Below are 18,683 nucleotides of genomic sequence, written 5' to 3'. Positions count from 1 at the left end.
AATGTATTTTCATTCTAATTCCAGCCTAACAATGCCCACCTCACTGTCTTCTGTGACTTGATGGGAGTGACATATCAGGACATGTCCCAGTGGCTTTGTCACAAGAAGCTCAAGACAGCCGCAGAGACCTACATCAAACCCATCCCCAAACTGCAGGCAGTCAACGCCAGAGACGCCCTGGCCAAGCATATCTACGCCAAGCTCTTTGACTGGATAGTGGACCACGTCAACAAGGCCCTGCGCTCCACTGTCAGCCAGAACTCTTTCATTGGAGTGCTTGATATTTATGGGTATGCTGTCTGGGATTAGGGGCAGTACCAGCTTAATGATATAGCAGCAGTGTGGAGCAGTGGTCAGGGCTCTGGACTCTTGACCGGAGGGTCGTGGGTTCAATCCCAGGTGGGAGACACTGTTGCTGTACCCTTGAGCAAGGTACTTTACCCAGATTGCTCCAGTAAAAACCCAACTGTATAAATGGGTAATTGTATGTAAAAATAATGTGATATCTTGTAACAATTGTAAGTCGCCCTGGATAAGGGCGTCTGCTAAGAAATAAAAAATAATAAATAATAATAATAATAACAATGTTTAGACCGGCCAACTAACACCAAATGAGAGGTGATTCTGTGGCATTTATAAGTATTGACAATAGGTTAATAATGTTTTTTTCCTGTGCGTAAAGTGTAACTATTCTGTTTTTTATTTTTGTTTAGATTTGAGACATTTGAGATCAACAGCTTTGAACAGTTCTGTATAAATTATGCAAATGAGAAACTGCAGCAACAGTTTAACATGGTAAGTCATGTGTATCCCTTTTTTGAATGATTTACAGGGCTTTCAAATCTGCATCGCAAAACAAACCCACTAAAAACTGCTACCGTAAATGCTAGTGGATTGCAATGTAGGATTCTCAGGTGCCTTATGTTTGATTGGTTGACCAGGTTTTGACCCAGTCTGAAAAAATGAATGTTTTATGTGCTGGTCCAGGTATTTAAAAGCTGGAAGTCCAGCTGAAGTCACAGTTTGAATGTGTCTTGCTAATGGCTTTGATAGCAATGAGGGGAGGCTGTTATGAGATGTTTGTCAGTCTTGATCCATTTGTTTTTCAATCCTTTAAGCCTAATGTTTTTAATCATCAACTTTACTTGTATTCTGTTAGATTTGATAATGTTTAGCAGACAGGTGAGAATAAGCTGTGAAAATGATTCAATACTGTTAGTTCTTTAGTTGGTAGTGTATACAGTAATGTTTATAGGTGCACAATTTGAAGAATCTTAATCTGGGACCTGTCGACCTCTAAAGGCTAAATGTTGTACTAAAATGAAATGAAACATACTGATCAGTTATTGACTATATTCTCCATATAAATTCCCATGTTAAACATGAATACTGGTTATTAACTGGGTTTGGTGGTCCAGGAGAGTTGTTACTGTATTGACATGTTAGTCAGATATTGTTTGCTTTGTCTTGTAATGCCACAGTACATATTTAAACTGCTGATGCAAGAAAACAAAATTGCTTCCTTAGTGTATTGTAAAGGACTTTGTTTCGACATGGATTATATCCGTTTTTCATCTGAAGAGAATTGTAAAAGGCACCTCCGTTTTAAGAGGCGTGTTAGTAGAATATATTGAGCTCAGGACCCCTGCTCTGCCTGAGGACACACGGTTGCTTTATTAAAATCATTCACTTTGCTGTTATTTCTTATGCAATGCTCTGATGCTGTACAGCTTTCATGTTCCTAACTGAAATAATTCCAGAAATAAATTTTAATCTAAATCTTCTGATGATACTTCAAACAAGCCTAAGGCAGAAGTTAAAATGAATGTACATTTTACATTTTGTCACCTGAAAGTTTTGTTTTTTTTTAAAGTGAGACTTATCCATTTTTAATAAGGAGCTTGAGATCAGTATTAAAATCAGTAAAATGTATGATTTTAACTTTTTACGCAGTACGAGATTTTTGGATAAATGGTCATGAGCCATTCTAGTTTAAAGTTCAATGTTGTTTTTGATGTTGAAATTATAAGTAGGCATGTGTTACTTTTTAATATAAAGCAGTTCTAGTCTGTGACTGAGAAAGCAGTCTATCCAAGGGGATCGAGCTAGAATCCTGACACAGATGGTCAAACTGTTTTGTCCGATTCTGTTTACATTGAAGAACGACTTAGTGGGCATCTGCTATACAAGTGGGGTAAATAAATGAGCTCTGTAGTGTACTCCGACTGAGTGACAATATACTGTGTGCATCGCGCTCTTTCTTTGTCTTGCAGCATGTGTTCAAACTGGAACAAGAGGAGTACATGAAGGAACAGATCCCGTGGACCTTGATAGACTTCTATGACAATCAGCCTTGTATCAATCTGATAGAGGCCAAAATGGGAATTCTGGATTTGCTGGATGAGGAGTGCAGGGTAAGGGTCTTCATGACCTTGGAGACGTCACGGATACTTCTTATCCCCCGATGAGCTGGGGACGTGCATCTCAGACAGGGATGCAGAGTGAACTTTTACACTTAAAAAACTTGGATACAACATTATTTAAGACATGCTTTACCGCAGGTTGGTAAAGGGATATATTGTAGAACCTGTCCTTCTGTCTGTCCGTATGCCACCCTTACATGTTTCATACATGTTTTTACGATGGATGTTGGTCCTGAAGATCTACACTTTATGATACTTGCTGAGGATGTGTTACTTGCAACAAGAATATGCATCCCAATCAGAACATCTGTTTATTTCAGATTGTAAAATATAATTTGACTGTGCAATCTTCAAATACAGCCCATGTAAATTTGGTATGTAATGCAAACAGATTATATTTGGGCAATCTGTACAGTATACAGTAAGTCTTCTGGTATGTTTAAGAAAACGCATCATTAGGATGTCAAGTACAGGGATTTAAAATGGGTGGTTGCATCAAGTCTCATAACCATTTTTCTCCTTCCCTGTCCAGATGCCAAAAGGATCTGATGATACCTGGGCCCAGAAGTTATATAACACTCACTTGAACAAGTGTGCTCTGTTCCATAAACCTCGCCTCTCAAATAAAGCTTTTATTATCCAGCACTTTGCTGACAAGGTAAGGGATTTCCTCCTAAGACATGCCTCAAGGTTTCCTATTCAGTGCTTCTTCCTTCTGTAGCAAGTTTGTGAAGAAGCTAGAAGAGTTGCACTAACTAGGGTTTTCTGTGCAGGTTATTGTCAAATACAGTATATAGATTTACTTATAGGCCCAGTAGAGGATTCATGTCCCCAGTGACCGGGCATTCTGTAATGGAGGCGTCTGTCTGTACATCCACCACACAAAATTGTTCAAGGCATTCTTTATTTATTGTAGTTTATCAGAATCTGGGGGTCTGTTTCATTGTAGTGCCGTGGTAGAAATGTATGTTACTAACACACTGATATACGGTGGCTGTAAGATAATAACCTTAGTGATTCTCCAAACAACCTAGAGCTTTAGAGTACACTTGTATTCCTGGTCTTGACAAGGTGAAACTTGAAAAGAATAATGACACTTGCATGGCTAACAGTCTGTGCCCAAGCCTGTTTTAGCTTGGCTTCGTATCACATTTTCACATGTGTAAGGCTTATCAAGTCCTGGTTTGTGACACTGTAAATGGGGGCATTGACCACACTGGCTGATAAGGCTAGCAAACTTCTAATACGTTTTGAACCTTTTTTGACAAAAACATTGCTCATCTAGTCAGTTCTAAGATGGCCTTTACAAAATATACTGCAGTTCTTTAAGTGGAATTACTATTCTAAACTGCTGAATTACTTGTCAGCTTGAGTTTAGAGCATTGCTGATGTTAGTGTGCACAAGAGATGATTTAAGTGCTGATTACATGAATCTTTAATGCGTACGCGTTGAGGTAATGTGTGTGTGTGAGTAGAATAAATAAGGGTTTTTATACTGCACTTACTTATTTAATGTTGCCCTTGCTGTTACTTCACCCTCACACAGTTACACAGGGACCTCACCTGAATTCAGATGCTGGTATTGTCAGCCCCTAAATTTGCTGCTTATACAAAATACAGTTGAAAACAAAAGGTTTGTTCGGCCATCCTACAGTCCTAACCAGGGCTTGAAATTGATTTGATCTCGAAGTATTGCTGATGGAAGCGAGTCTGAAACATTCTGACCTGGAGAGATTTGTCTCTGTCTTCTGTTCCGTCAGCTGATATGGAGACCTGTTAAAATCCTTGTGGGATCTGTTCTACAATCAAACCCTCAAACACTGTACACTATACGCCTTGTGTCTTTAAGAGACCCACTTGTCTGCTTTAATGTCAATGAAGTGATATTCACAGAACTGACTTCTTGACCCCCTGCTATAAATAGTAATGTTGTTTTTTTTTTCTTGTCCCACTCTAGGTTGAATACCAATGTGATGGGTTTTTAGAGAAGAATAAAGACACGGTCAATGAAGAGCAGATTACTGTGCTGAAAACAAGCAAGGTTTGTATCCCCAGAGTGGTCTGCTTTATCACAGTTTGATCATCTAGTTTTTAACTGGGTGGATTTGGTTTTAAGGAAAAAAAATGATACTATTAAGCATGCAGAGGCAATAGCGGTATATTATTAAAATGGTTTGAATGTCTGCTTTTCCTGTTGAGATGTAATTATATTTAATGCCTGTGCAATTTGAAGTATTGATACAACCTCCAGTGTGAGGGCTGTCTCACGGAGGTCAAGTACTATTGCACCGCCTGCTGGTTATGTGATGCATTGACGTATTCAGTCATACAGGTTTATGTACTGTAGACTAGAGGGAGAAGCATGCATTGAGGTCAATGTAAATAATTGAAAACTCCAATGTGACAGGTGTCATTGTGATACATATAAAATTGTTGCTATGCTTAAAATACACTTGTCTCACAGACGTGATGGTTATTGGAACTGTGTGTGTTTGTTACACAGTTCTAATGCAAGTGAATGGAAGAGACCCCTTGAATAGCCAGCCACCTGTCTTTAGCAGCCAAAAATGGACGGTCCCTTTGGTGAACGGTTCATTCAGGTTCACTGGATGTATGTTTTGCCTGATATGAACTCTCTCATACATGTGTTTTAATATATAAAGGAGCATATAAGGAGCATATATATATATATATATATATATATATATATATATATATATATATATATATATATATATAATCAGTTCTATGAGGGCATGTCTGGTTATATTTGGTCTATTTGACACAAGGTGGAAAAATATGTCAACTTATAGTGATGGCATATTCTATTTTAGTATATCCCTTTTTCAATGAAGGATGAGGTCTAGTTTACTAAAACATCATCCATACTACAGTTACTGAACAGTAGACCCTCAATTTATACTGTTATTCCGATTCAGGAGCTCAAATTGTTTATTCAATTATTGGGATCCTGCACTCTTGTCTTTAGCCTTCGTGCTGTTGTTCTGCAGGCTCCAGCTATACACACAGGTTTATATATCTACCAGGAAACAGGCATAAGCCTTTAAATCCACTATTTTGATCCCTGCACTGGTTGGTCGTCTAAAGATGAAGGACAGACTGAAATCATCTTTTGTTTTCTGTAAACAGTTGTTTTAATAAACTCATGGAAGGGGAAGCTTGCTCACTCCAAACTTAATATGGGATCAAAGTGATATATATTTTACTCTAAAAAGCTCTTATAAAACTGGGGCTTGCAAAAAAGAACAGAGCCATCAAGAGGAAGGACCTTTGACCCTAGACCCCCGTGTGACTTCCATTGTGTAGGTTCCATGAGACATGTTTGCTTTACAGCACGTTGTTTAACTGTTATTGTTGTGTTCTTTTCTAAATACATGCATAATAGTAACTCTATAAACCAGTCCTTGAGGGTAAATCATCCATGTCCCGTGTTTCTGCCGTGATGTTCTGTGGTCATATCGGACTCCCGCAGAAAACCCTTCATCAACTTTTCACTTACATTGGGAATGAGTGATGTGCTGCTGCCATCCAGCCCATTTCATTGTGATTCCCTTCACTGCTTCCCTTCATTGGGCAGCCCTAATCGTTATGCTTGACACCATTTATCTGAATTGGAACTGGTGGCTGGTGGCTTAAGGGTTATAAGGGGTTGAACAGAGCATGTATTATTTACAATATATACTATATAACTATCTTTTGAGATTCATGCTTTTAATTAATCTTTCTTCCCACTTGGTGTTCCTTGGTTCTGTATCTTCCAACTTGAATTCCTTGTTCTACAGAAGGTAAACCTGAGTGTTCATACAAGCTGCACATTCTGTTTTTAACCAACTCACTGGAATATGTCTAATACCTCGTCTGCTGCATCACTGCAGTTGCATACATGTGTACATGGGCAGCCAGTCTGGGTGCTGTGCCCTGTTGTAATATGCATGACAGCAGCTTAGTGAGCAGCTGGTCGGGGGGGGGGGGGGGGGGGGTAGGGGAGGAGGGGAGGGGAGGAGGGGAGGGGGGTGGGGGTGCGGAAGGTTTGTTTTAGTTTTAATATACCTCACTGTTTTGCAGCATGTTCTAGCTTTCTGTAGGCTTTTTGCTGTTGACCATATTCACTTAAAGCATGGGCTGTAAATTAGTAACTATTAACTATAAACTTGGCTTTAATATACACCTTAAAGAAAACTGGGAATAATTTAGATTTCCGGTTCTGTATTGCTTTCTTTATGAGCAATATAGTATGGATTTATACAATAATGACACAGTAATTGTGACTTTATACCGTCTCCTGACTGGACGCTGCAGTTGATGCGTCCTGGAGATACAGCAAGGGTAACACTTTAGCTGTGAAAATGTCAATTGTATCAATTAATTTATTCCCTGTGTGAATAACATGACTCATATGCTAATTGTACAACATGCTAAGTATACAGTATCCCTTTTAATATGAAAGATTTGCTTTAGCATTTCCAGAAGGTTCTCAAAGCAAAAAATATGATTTTTTGGCAAAGCACATTGTTTTTAAAAGTGTATTTTTTACACATTTTCATGTTTTAATACTGGTCATGTCATTGTTAAGAATAAGGCACCCCATAGGTTATTGGAATTCTCTAAATGTGCTTAAAAGGGATTCTGTTTTGCTTTTTAACAGCAGTTTAACATGCTAAATAGTTTTTTTTTAAATGATCTCTATTTGAGCAGGTAAGTTCTAATTAATGCAGTTATATACGCTGTCATACCTGTTCAAGGAGACAGTCTAGTCTAGTCTAGTCTAGTCTAGTCTAGTCTAGTCTAGTCTAGGATTGGTCGTACAGAATTAAATGAGAACATTGATTAACAGTATCGAATTAGTCATCAACCCAAAAACTGTCAGTCACATAGCTCACAGCATCATTTCTGAAACTTTTCCAGGAATCTTGATGACATTAATACATTCCTTCCTGGATCACAAACTGTGTTTATTTTGTTGATGGATCCTTTTATATAATACCAAGTGCCTCAGCAAGAGAAGCTAGGGCTATGATCTGCAGTGAAGGCTTTAAGGGAAGATAAATAAAACATTATTTTTAAACAGTTTAATAATCAGCATGGGTCTCTGAAGAAAACTAACAAATATTTTTAGATAGTTTATGCATCTTTTGCATCAAGTTTCATGTGCACAATATTTAAAAATTATTCATATAAATTGTGTGCGACAAGCCTGTCTGTTACATAGAAGAGCACCTTTCTGTTCACATTCACATTTTTGCTAGGTGTATGTATATATTCAACAGACAGATAAGAGGGAATGGTCTGGTGCATTTTAGGTGCAAAAAAAACCCCAAAAACATAAAAGACTAAAAGCATAAGTACAGTTAATTAAAAAGCAACCCCAAGCATGCACCCTTTCTCGTTCATTAAAAAAAAAAAAAAAAATACAACATGAATTTTACTGACGCAGGCATCCAGGACGAATCACCAAGACATTCGGCTCCCTAAACAGATTTCCCAGATTCATGTACACTATGGGATAACTCAACTGCTATACTGTAGAATATCGGTTATTATTCTCATAAACCTGTTGTAACTTGTGTTTGTTATTTTTAGTTTGAGTTACTAGTGGAGCTGTTTCAGGATGAGGAGAAGGCGACCACCCCGACAGGGCCCCCCCCAGGCGGTCGCACTCGACTCAGCATCAAACAGACCAAAACACGCCCTGGACAAACCAGCCGGGACCACAAGAAAACCGTGGGGCTTCAAGTAAGGCCATTGAGTTAGTGATAAATGTGTCTGTGTTGGATAGGGAAACTATCCCTCACCCCTCATGTTTTTTTAGTGGTTTGGAGTTGTTATTCCAATATTGAGTTAGTATCATTTTTTCTCTATGTCTGACTTTAGCTGCTCTGAGCGGCTTTGTCTGAAGAATCCTTGGAAGTGCTGGGACATTGTCATGTGATCTGAATGGAATGAGGAAGTCCCGGCACTTAGGATTCTCCAGATAAGCTGAGAGCAGGTAAATGCTGCTTTAGAGACACAAGGATACCAACTCAGTCATGGAGAAACAGAACCACTCCGAACAAACACAATAAAATAGTAAAGGGGAAAAAAATGAAGATGACATTTGAAGCTACTGACTCTTCACTGAATTCAAGGGCTAAAAGAAAGCCAGGTATTGCTGTTAAAACTGCTGTTTGTGATAGACCTGATGATTACCGGTACAGTTATTCTTGCACTTTTAATTATTCCTGCCATTTAAAAGGTATATCACTTATTTCTCCTGCAGTGTTTTTTTTCCAGTGTTTAATCTAAACACATTGTTCATTAGCATCAGCACTAAATAAAGGCGAGGGAGAGAAAGTAGGCAGGGTTCTTAAACAATTACAGACAGCTTGTTTGCATTTAACAATTCCAAATGTAATATTATTGTATTTATTTTTGCAGTTTCGTAATTCTCTTCAGTTGCTAATGGATACGCTCAATGCTACCACCCCCCACTATGTGCGCTGCATCAAACCGAATGATAACAAACACCCCTTCACGTAAGCTAATCTAATGCTGCCTTCACCTTCTGCTGTGACAGTCAGTACTGCCAAGTAAGGAATAATGGGTCGTTGGGTTAAAGCTGTATACATTAAGAAGCATGTCCAGTTATAGTTCATTTTCAATACTGATAATTCCCCAAATAGTTTCTGTTTCAGTGATTACGGACAGTACTCAAGGTGGATTGCAATAGATGGTGGACCTGCCATTTTGATGTTGTTTACATTTTGTACTTGCATTTCTCTTTAATAGAAACAATACCACAAAGCTGATTCCAAATCAAATGGTTTTGCACAGAAAACAAAAGTAATTGTGTTACTTAGAAAAAGAAAAACACGGTGGCAAGACGGCTGCTAGCACTGTAGGGTTTTTGAGTAGGTCTAAATACATGAAGGTGTATTCAGTACAGTATATAAAAAGAGAAATAGAATCTGAACTGTCATCCTGTTTTTCTATTCAAACAGGTTTGATCCCAGTAGAGCTGTGCAGCAGCTCCGAGCTTGTGGTGTCCTGGAAACAATCCGGATCTCTGCTGCAGGCTTCCCATCCAGGTACAGTGTGGTTACATTAAATTGTGCTCGGTGCGTTCACTGACTAGTGATCACATGACTGATGAACTGTAGAAGTGAGAGAACCATTCCCCAGCTCCATGCGTTCCCAACTCCCCCAGCTGTTCTCAGTATAGAGCGATACCAAAAGGAAATTCTTTGATCAGAAGTCTTTTTCTACTTTTGGTTTTGAATTTTGTTTTGGTGTTACTACAGATCCTGTCGTTGAGTGTTTTGTAGTACAGGACCTGATTCTTTGGAGCGCTTCTAATGGGATTGGTCCTCTGTGTGTAAAGCTACCGCAGCTTTCCGGTTCCTCGCCTAACCCTGTGTTGTTTCTCTGCCAGGTGGACGTATCAGGAGTTTTTTAGCCGCTACCGTGTTCTTATGAAGCAAAAGGATGTGTTGAACGACAGGAGGCTAACGTGTAGGAATGTCTTAGAGAAACTGATCAAGGTAAACCTCAATATTGTAAAAACAAGGGTGACGCTTCACAGTGACGTTGAATGGGAGTGTATAGGAGCAGTCTTCCAGTCGGGAATCACAGGGCCTTTATTTTCATATCCGTTATTCATTAACGTTGCTGGAAGACGCTTTAAAACTTTGACCCTTAAGGGCAAAGATTTGATATCTCAGAGCTTTGCATTTCAATCCTCAATAGCTACCTTGCTACAAGCAGCGTTTATGGACGAGTTTGCTGTGGTAAGCAATAAAAAAACAGGTAGTTCTTGTTTTTTTGTGTGCTTTTTTAAATGTAATAATCAAACTGTTTATTATTCAAGGCCTTTGGGCTTAACAAGCAATTACATTTTGCCTTCCCCTTCCTTTCCATAATTGGCAGCAATACTCTGTCCATTTTGCTGGTTAACTCTTTTTAGTGTGCATGGCTTCTGCTTCTGTGCAGGGGAGTTTTAAAATGTAATTAGCACTGGGAATACGGAGAGCAATTCATAGCCTGCGAATCTTTTTAAAGCTCATCTATTTTTGTCAACTGGGCAGGCGCTGGAGATCTCAGTCTTCAGGTACTTTTTATGAATTTACATTCATGTTTTTATTTGTGACAGGATGTTTTTTTTTTATTTTTGTGGACACGGCTATTCATAGTTAATCTGAGAGGTGGTTGGATGAAGATTCAGTTGCACATCCAGTAGGACATCCAAGTCCAGGCGTACAATAGTGTATTAAAAGTCAATAAGGATAGAAAGTGTTTCTGTATCTCAGCTGCACATGATTCTGGTACTGTCCTCTACAGTCATAAGGAGGGGGGTTGTCCCTTGGGGAAAGAAAAAATAGATTGTGAGGTATCTTGCAGGTATCCTGCCGCAGCATAGCCAGCTTCCCAACCAGGAGGAGAAAACTAGTGGCTGTGGGTGAGCTCATGGCTGCACCACTCCCAACACCCCCAGCAGGTGTCGCTATTGGGTCTTTTTGTGGAGTCCTACTTAAGGATTGCCTTACACTAAATGTTATCTTATTTGCAGGATCAAGACAAGTATCAGTTTGGTAAAACAAAGATTTTCTTCCGGGCCGGGCAAGTGGCCTACCTGGAGAAACTACGAGCTGACAAACTGCGCGTCGCCTGCATCCGCATCCAGAAGACCATTCGCAGCTGGCTGCTGCGCAAAAAGTACCTGCGCATGCGGAGCGCAGCAATCACCATCCAGAGATACGTCCGCGGCTACCAGGCACGATGGTAAGGGACTTTGAAGTGGTTATAGAAGAACCTTCGAATCGGCTGTTTCGCCTGCTGATGTTGCTGTGCCTTCTTCCTCTCCCTCTCCTATAGCCTTGCCAAGTTCCTGCGCCGGACCCAGGCTGCCATCACCATCCAGAAGTTTCAGCGCATGTACAGGGAGCGCAAGAGGTACCGGCGCATGCAGGCCGCATCTCTCGTCGTACAGTGCATGCTGCGAGCGTACATGGCCCGGCAGAAGTACCAGGCGGTAAGAAGCTACTCTCTCGATCGCTCTCATTTTTTTTTTTCAGCAATACTGTATAGAGGCCTAGCTATAATCTGCATGCTGTTCTTGGTATTGGCATTATACTTCTACCAGTCTAGGAAGGCATGGCTGTTGAATTTGTTTGCCCTCTGGGTAGGTGTCTAGTTTCCCCCAGATATTAAACAGTTTAAGTGGAGTTTTTGGAAGGTGCCAGTGTCTGATAAACTGTTGACCTTCTCCAAAAGATAACCTAAAACTGATGAAGCCCAATTTATAAAGTTGACTACTTGGTAATTGCCTGAGAATAGTCACTTATATCAAATTGGCTATAGTTACTGTGAGTTTGAACCAATCCACAGTTTTTAGTTAAATTGTATTATTCATCTTTTAAAATAAGGACTGTTGTCTTTTAATTTTTTTTTTAAGCCTTAAAGTATCTGGCCAGAATAAGCAGTCAACTACAATATGGTACAAACACTATCATAAATAACTTTGTCTAAATTACTTTATTTAAATAAATACAATAGGGTCCATTTAAACCATTCCAAATTACTGGGATTTTTATCACAGTTTAAGAAGCTGAGAGTTAAGGTATAAATAAGGCAAGGTCGGTCAGATATAAACTGCACAGTGGCAGGGAGAGCGACGGACCCTCGTGTGTATTTATGTGTCTACGTGTGTTGGATGAGAGGACAGATATTTAAGGTATCCCATAACAGTTGAGCCAGCAAACCTAACTTTGGGCAGGTTGTGAGAAACAACGACAGCTGTCCCAGTCCTAACTCTCTCTAACAGGTCACTGTGAGGGTAATGGAGTTTGATAGGTCTGTCTCTGGAACAAAACAGGGAAAAAACAGGCTGTATAGTAATTTATAGGTGCCTAAATACTAATATTATTGTGTACTATCCACCCTCCACTACTACAGATGCTGCGGGAGCACAAAACTATCATTATCCAGAAGAGGGTACGAGGCTGGCTGGCTCGGCTGTATTACAAGAGGTCCCTGGAAGCTGTTGTTTACCTGCAATGCTGCATCCGGCGCATGAGGGCCAGACGGGAGCTGAAGAAGCTGAAGATCGAGGCCCGCTCGGTGGAGCACTTCAAGAAGCTCAACATTGGCATGGAGAACAAGATCATGCAGCTGCAGCGCAAGGTGGATGAGCAGGTAAGCGTTTCCATGGGAACAGGGCCTAGCGGGTCGCTGTGGCCCACAACAGTAATGTTTGCCGTACACACCGTGTGCTATCTGGAGCTGAAAGACACAATGACAGACAAGTTATTGGATAGTAATTTTTATTCTGTGCACCTTGTACAAAACTTACAATCCATATTTTTCCCAATATTTGTAAAAAGGAAAGTGTAATATTCTGAAAAGTACTATACACATTTTATGTTAGAACAAGTATTTCATCATTGTCATTTATGAGAGTGTGAAATAAGAAAACTGTTTTATATGAAATGTTGGCATTTTCATGAATGAATCTCAAATGGAAATGAGCTTGGTACACAAAGAACACTAATAATTAATGTATTTTCACAGGGAGAGGTTGAATTATTTAGGAACTGTTGAATCAGATACAATATGAAACAGAATTTAAAATTCCCTAATATCCAAATTTTTATATAACTCAACCCAATCACAGCAGTGTCCATTTATAGTCTTCCTGACTTGTTCAGCTACTCTGCAGAAATGTTGTGGCTGATTGAAACTCAGCAGCATGCTCCCCTGTGTATGCGTTATTACGTGGTTGGTAAAGAGAATGCGGCCCTTGTTTCTAGCAAAAAGACAAGAAGGCCATGACGGAGCGTCTGAATAGTCTGGCGAACTCGTACTCTGTGGAGAGCGAGAAGCTTCGCAACGAGGTGGAGCGGCTGCGACTGACCGAGGAGGAGGCCAGGAACAACTCGAACCGCATCAACACCCTGCTGGAGGAGCTGGCCAGGCTGAAGAAGGAGCTGTGCGACACGCAGAGGGACAAGAGGATCATCGAGGAGTGGGCCGACACGTACAAAATGGAAACTGAGCAGGTAAGAGCTTTGTGTCAGAACCTGGAGTTTCAGGGCTTGGCCAAGGCTGTTTGGTTCAAATTGTAGGACACTCTTGGAGACAACTTGCTTCTTCAAAAGTAATAATGTCTTTTAACAGTACATTACCCTTTAACCCTTCTGAACAGCCTTATTATTTTAATAAATAGAATTAAGACTTTTTTTTAAAGCATGTGGTCAAATATAGTTCTGCAGCAAATAGTCTTTGGCACCTTTTAACAAACGTTAGTTCCAGTTTCTTATTAAGCAAGTCCGGCTCCACTGAAATGCATCTCTTGAATATTTGGAATTTTGCAAAACCCTTATGTGAAACCTAATTGTTTTAATTCATTTGTTTAACTTGGCAGCCTGTTCTTTTCTGTTGCTAGCTGGTGGCTGAGCTCAAGGAGCAGAACTCGCTTCTGAAGATAGAGAAAGATGACCTGAACCGCCTTATTCAAGAGCAGAACCAGGAGATGACAGGTACAAATGCGATATAAAGCACGGTCAGACTGTTATACAATTTAAGGGCTGCTAACTAAATTTGTTTTTAAAACGGCAAAGTTGGGTGATTAAATACAAAAAAATCGACTAGATACTGGACTGTGAGCAAGCCCTGGGGCTGTGGTTCGGTTCCTTGCTGATTCTGGCTGTGCTCCCTATCCCTCACAGAGAAAATGGAGAAGGCGTTGGCAGAGGAAACCAAGCAGCTGGAGTGTGAGCTGAATGAAGAGCGCTCCCGATACCAGAACCTCCTGACCGAGCACCGGCGCCTGGAGGATCGCCATGACGACCTCAAGGAGGAGATGACGCTCATGGTGGTGAGCGAACCAAATAAGTTCCCTGCTGGATCAGGAATGTATAAAGAATTCTGTACTGGTCCCAAAGGTGTGAATTCATAGCCACTCTGTTTCTTATTCGTAGTAAAAAAAAAAAAAAACTTTCAGAAAGGTTGTACAAGGCTGTGGCAGTGCATAAGTAATGCATAGGAGGTTGTGTGGTCCAGTGGTTAAAGAAAAGGGCTTGTAACCAGGAGGTCCCCGGTTCAAATCCCACCTCAGCTACTGACTCATTGTGTGACCCTGAGCAAGTCACTTAACCTCCTTGTGCTCCGTCTTTCGGGTGAGACGTAGTTGTAAGTGACTCTGCAGCTGATGCATAGTTCACACACCCTAGTCTCTGTAAGTCGCCTTGGATAAAGGTGTCTGCTAAATAAACAAATAATAATAATACTGTCAAGACTGAGTTCTGAGAAGCTAGTTAGAATTGTGTAAAAATGAAAAATGTATTCAGGGTAGGAACAAGGAGAATTGAGGCTTTAAAAATATATATATATATAGGTCTTAACAGTATAACATCCCTTGACTCTAGAATCATTGCATTCATCTACATGTATGGCACTGTTTGTGCCGTGGTTTAGAAAATGTGTTGAATTGCATTTCATTGTCTCGCATCAGTTTAAGTAGCGTATGAATTGCATTAAGAACTGCAGCATGTTTTTTTTTTTTTATCTGCTGATGAACTAATTGCTGCTCTTTGTGTTGCTGTCATGTCATGACCCCCTTGTAAAAAAGAATTTGGTCTCAATTGTTTCTTTTCTGGTGATAAAAATCATTCTGCTTCTCAAAATCCCAGCTGTAGAAAAACAGTGTTGTGCCCTCCCCAGAATTCTAGCGAAAAATACTTTTACGATTCTCGCCAATGTGGTTTGGATTTGTAAGGTAGTGTAATTTCTGTTGTTGCTCTGTAGCTGTTTCCTAACTCCTCTGTAGTACTTGTTCAAGGACACAGTGACTTTGAGTACTTTGTGAACTGCTGTGGGACTATTTTTGTATGTAGTATCAAATGTGTTGGTCTGTTTCACAGAACATTCCTAAGCCAGGCCACAGGAGGACAGACTCCACTCACAGCAGCAATGAGTCTGAGTACACATACAACTCTGAATTCGCTGAGCCCGAGGAGAACGCACAGGGAGCTGAGGTAAGGAATACTTATGTTTTTATATGAGTTACCATCCTCCATTTTCTGACATCCCACCTCGTTTCCCCTCATGTGGCATGCTTCTAACCTCTCTTTCTCGGGGTGATTTTGCAGGATGTTACCAAGGCTCCTCTGGACATGTCCCTGTTCCTGAAGCTGCAGAAGAGGGTGACGGAGCTGGAGCAGGAGAAGCAGTCCTTGCAGAACGAGTTGGACAAGAAAGAGGAGCAGGCTTACCGGGCCAGGGCCAGGGTAAGGATGGACATCCGGGGGCGACAACCCGAGAGGCTGCAGAAAATACCGGCTGCGCCTCCCTATGAGAGCCTGCGCCTTTGGGGGTTTAATGCCTTCATGCTAGTGTTCACCCAAGGCATGTAATATAAATTCAAGGATTGCTGCATTAACCAGAAGAAGAACTTGTGTCCGTTTTTGTTTTTTAATAATGGGTGACTGATAGTCAGTAGTGATATATGGCTGTGGAGTTAAATAATCTAACTTTATTGATGCTGGAGGAAACCACTGCTGGTTTTATAAAAGTGTTTGTCCCGGAGATGAGGATTAATCATGTTTGAAGGTGCAGGGGTTTGTTTTCCACCTTTTTCCTCATCTGTTTTTCTTTTCACTGAAGGAGGAAGATGAGCAGAACAGGGTGAGAGGGGCAGAGCTGGAATACGAGTCTCTCAAGGTGAAGGGGGTGGGGACTTCAGTCTCTCTGTGGGGGATAGTTAGGTAGACATGATAATGTGATAGTCAGAAACAACTCAGAGGACCGGCGCCAGGATGTTTTAATACCAGCCAGAGATTTATAGATCAAAGATTGAGGTCGATCTATAAAAAGTGAGTTACAGTAGTCCAGTCTAGACAACACAAATGCATCCTGACTGCAGCACATTCTTTAACCAGATAAGGATTTGAACAGGTGAGGTACATTGTCTCTAGGGGTGTACAGCTGTGAGTTCTGTCCCCTCTGAAACTGTAAATGGGAAATCTGTATGAAAATGTCAGAGTTGCAAAGGGACAAGAATTACAGTTGCACACCCTAGTGGTCATTTCTGAAATTCCGCTTTTAAAAGTATTTTTTAAAGACGCACCCCCGTGGACGAAAAGGGAAATTAGTTAGGAAGCTTTCTAAGCTGAAACAGCACTGGTGAATGAAACACAACACACATAGCAGGATAATAAGGAGTTAAGAAATGTAGATGGTGTGAATCTGGACTTTTAGCGATGGAGTTCGTTAGAACGTTCTGCTTCATTCTGTAGCGTCAGGAACTGGACTCTGAGAACAAGAAGCTGAAGAATGATTTGAACGAGCTGCGTAAAGCTCTGTCTGAGAAGTCTCCCCCGGGGGTCACAGCGCCAGGCTCCCCTGCCTACAAGGTCATCATGGAGCAGCTCAACTCCTCCAACGAGGAGCTGGAGGTCCGCAAGGAGGAGGTGCTCATCCTGCGCTCCCAGCTGGTCAGCCAGAAGGAAGCCATTCATCAGAAGGTATGCCAAGGAAATGAAATGCTGCAGTCACATTATCATCGTAATGGATCATAGGGGTTGGGACCATACTGACTATAGTATATATGTTTGTTTTTTTTTCAATAGATCTTTTTCAAAAGTAAAAATAAAATAAAACGATCCACTGTGCTGTGTCTTTTACGATGTGTCAGTGTTCAAATACTGTTCAACTAAAGATAGGCAATTCTGGTCCGCTTTGAAGTTGAACAGGATTAATTAAATAATGGAACAGCTGTTGACAACTAGAGTTGCCAAGCACTGTTTAAGATGAGATAATAGGAACCCTTAGGAGGAGGCTGTGCGGTCCAGTGGTTAAAGAAAAGGGCAGGAGGTCCCTGGTTCAAATCCCAGCTCAGCCAGTGACTCATTGTGTGACCCAGAGCAAGTCGCTTAACCTCCTTGTGCTCCGTCTTTCGGGTGAGACGTTGTTGTAAGTGACTCTGCAGCTGATGCATAGTTCACACACCCTAGTCTCTGTAAGTCGCCTTGGATAAAGGCGTCTGCTAAATAAACAAATATTAACAACAAATAATAATAACCCACTTCTCTGCTGTTGGGAGTTTATAGGATGCTTCACATTAAAATCAGGCCTGTGGAAATGCTTTTTGAACCTTGGTGTGCTGTATGGTGATACCTTTTAATTGTTGCTTTTATGTTTTTATTCTTTCCTTCCATCAATTCCTTGCGTCCAGGAGAACAAGGTAAATCCGTTTCTTCGTGCTGATGTTTTAACCGTTGGTTGGAATTGTGCTTTCTCCACTCTGCATGAGCTAGCTAACTGTCACGCATGTGCAGCCCAGTCTCTGTTGTTCGAGCTTGAGAAACAGGAAATTAATAACCAGAGTTGCTTTCAGTGGGCATAGTAGCAGCTGTCTTTTGCTTGACCTGATGATTGTTACATCTCCTAACAAGTCTTCCAGTTTATTTAAGTGTAAATATGAAGCTAACAAGCTACACCTGTGAATGTCAAAAGGAAAATGAGTGAGCACCGTTAATGTCCCTTTTCTTTACTAGTAGTCCTGTAGTCTCTTAACTGTGTACCATAAGTATGCCACTCTTACGGGAAAACAAAAGCTCCTTGTTTTATCACACTCTCGTTCTTTTCTCTTGCTTGGCCACACTGAGCCCTTTCATTGTATTTGTATCTCTGCCTCGCTGTCATTTGTCTTGTCAACTGCCTGCTGTTAAAGAAAAAAGGCAGGCATGATCATTAAGTTGTGTTCTTGTCTTAAGACTTGCCAGACTGTTTCACATGAAGCTTGTTCTTGATTATGTTACACAATGCCGTCAGATTCCAATATTGCAGCATGGGCATATAACTGATATGCATTTAAATGACATTATTCCCAATTCTTTCAACCTCTCTTCCTGCTGTACCCCCGCTGCACTATGACGTTCCTGATTGGTTGTTTTATCTGCTACTTATGTTTACAACAGTTCTGCAAAATTGTCATTGCTTTGGTGCAGCCGTTTCTCTTGGGATAGTAAAGATTGTAACCTTTGTACACTTCCCTTCTGTACTCTCAATCTTTATTACACCAGAAATCACCTGTAATGTGGTTAGAAAAAGAAAGCGTGCTCATTCCTGTCTCCTCTCATAGCAAACCATGACAGAAGCCATGCCCTGCATGGAGGATGTACGCAAGATGAAGGATGCTGGAGAAATAACTCAAGCATACATAGCCTTGAAAGAGAGCAACAGGTACACTTTCAACTTGTTTTTTGT

General features: G+C 40.7%; 1 protein-coding gene across 6 annotated transcripts in view; it reads left to right on the top strand.

Moving 5' to 3' along the window:
• Window positions 1–18,683, top strand: part of LOC117427768 (unconventional myosin-Va-like) — a 67,212-nt gene that overhangs the window by 33,669 nt on the left and 14,860 nt on the right. For all 6 annotated transcript variants that reach the window (XM_058998723.1, XM_058998722.1, XM_058998721.1 and 3 more), the window contains exons 10-29: window positions 25–290; window positions 714–795; window positions 2,274–2,414; window positions 2,956–3,081; window positions 4,381–4,464; window positions 8,025–8,177; window positions 8,859–8,956; window positions 9,422–9,508; window positions 9,853–9,961; window positions 10,987–11,198; window positions 11,292–11,448; window positions 12,372–12,611; window positions 13,226–13,474; window positions 13,861–13,954; window positions 14,144–14,292; window positions 15,338–15,451; window positions 15,566–15,703; window positions 16,080–16,136; window positions 16,712–16,939; window positions 18,559–18,659. In XM_058998723.1, coding sequence (XP_058854706.1) covers window positions 25–290; window positions 714–795; window positions 2,274–2,414; window positions 2,956–3,081; window positions 4,381–4,464; window positions 8,025–8,177; window positions 8,859–8,956; window positions 9,422–9,508; window positions 9,853–9,961; window positions 10,987–11,198; window positions 11,292–11,448; window positions 12,372–12,611; window positions 13,226–13,474; window positions 13,861–13,954; window positions 14,144–14,292; window positions 15,338–15,451; window positions 15,566–15,703; window positions 16,080–16,136; window positions 16,712–16,939; window positions 18,559–18,659 — 2,885 coding nt within the window. The remainder of the gene's footprint in view (window positions 1–24; window positions 291–713; window positions 796–2,273; window positions 2,415–2,955; window positions 3,082–4,380; window positions 4,465–8,024; window positions 8,178–8,858; window positions 8,957–9,421; window positions 9,509–9,852; window positions 9,962–10,986; window positions 11,199–11,291; window positions 11,449–12,371; window positions 12,612–13,225; window positions 13,475–13,860; window positions 13,955–14,143; window positions 14,293–15,337; window positions 15,452–15,565; window positions 15,704–16,079; window positions 16,137–16,711; window positions 16,940–18,558; window positions 18,660–18,683) is intronic.

The sequence above is a fragment of the Acipenser ruthenus genome, chromosome 24 (genome assembly GCF_902713425.1).
Source record: "Acipenser ruthenus chromosome 24, fAciRut3.2 maternal haplotype, whole genome shotgun sequence".
NCBI lineage: Eukaryota > Metazoa > Chordata > Actinopteri > Acipenseriformes > Acipenseridae > Acipenser > Acipenser ruthenus.
This window is presented reverse-complemented; position numbering and strand designations above follow the sequence as displayed.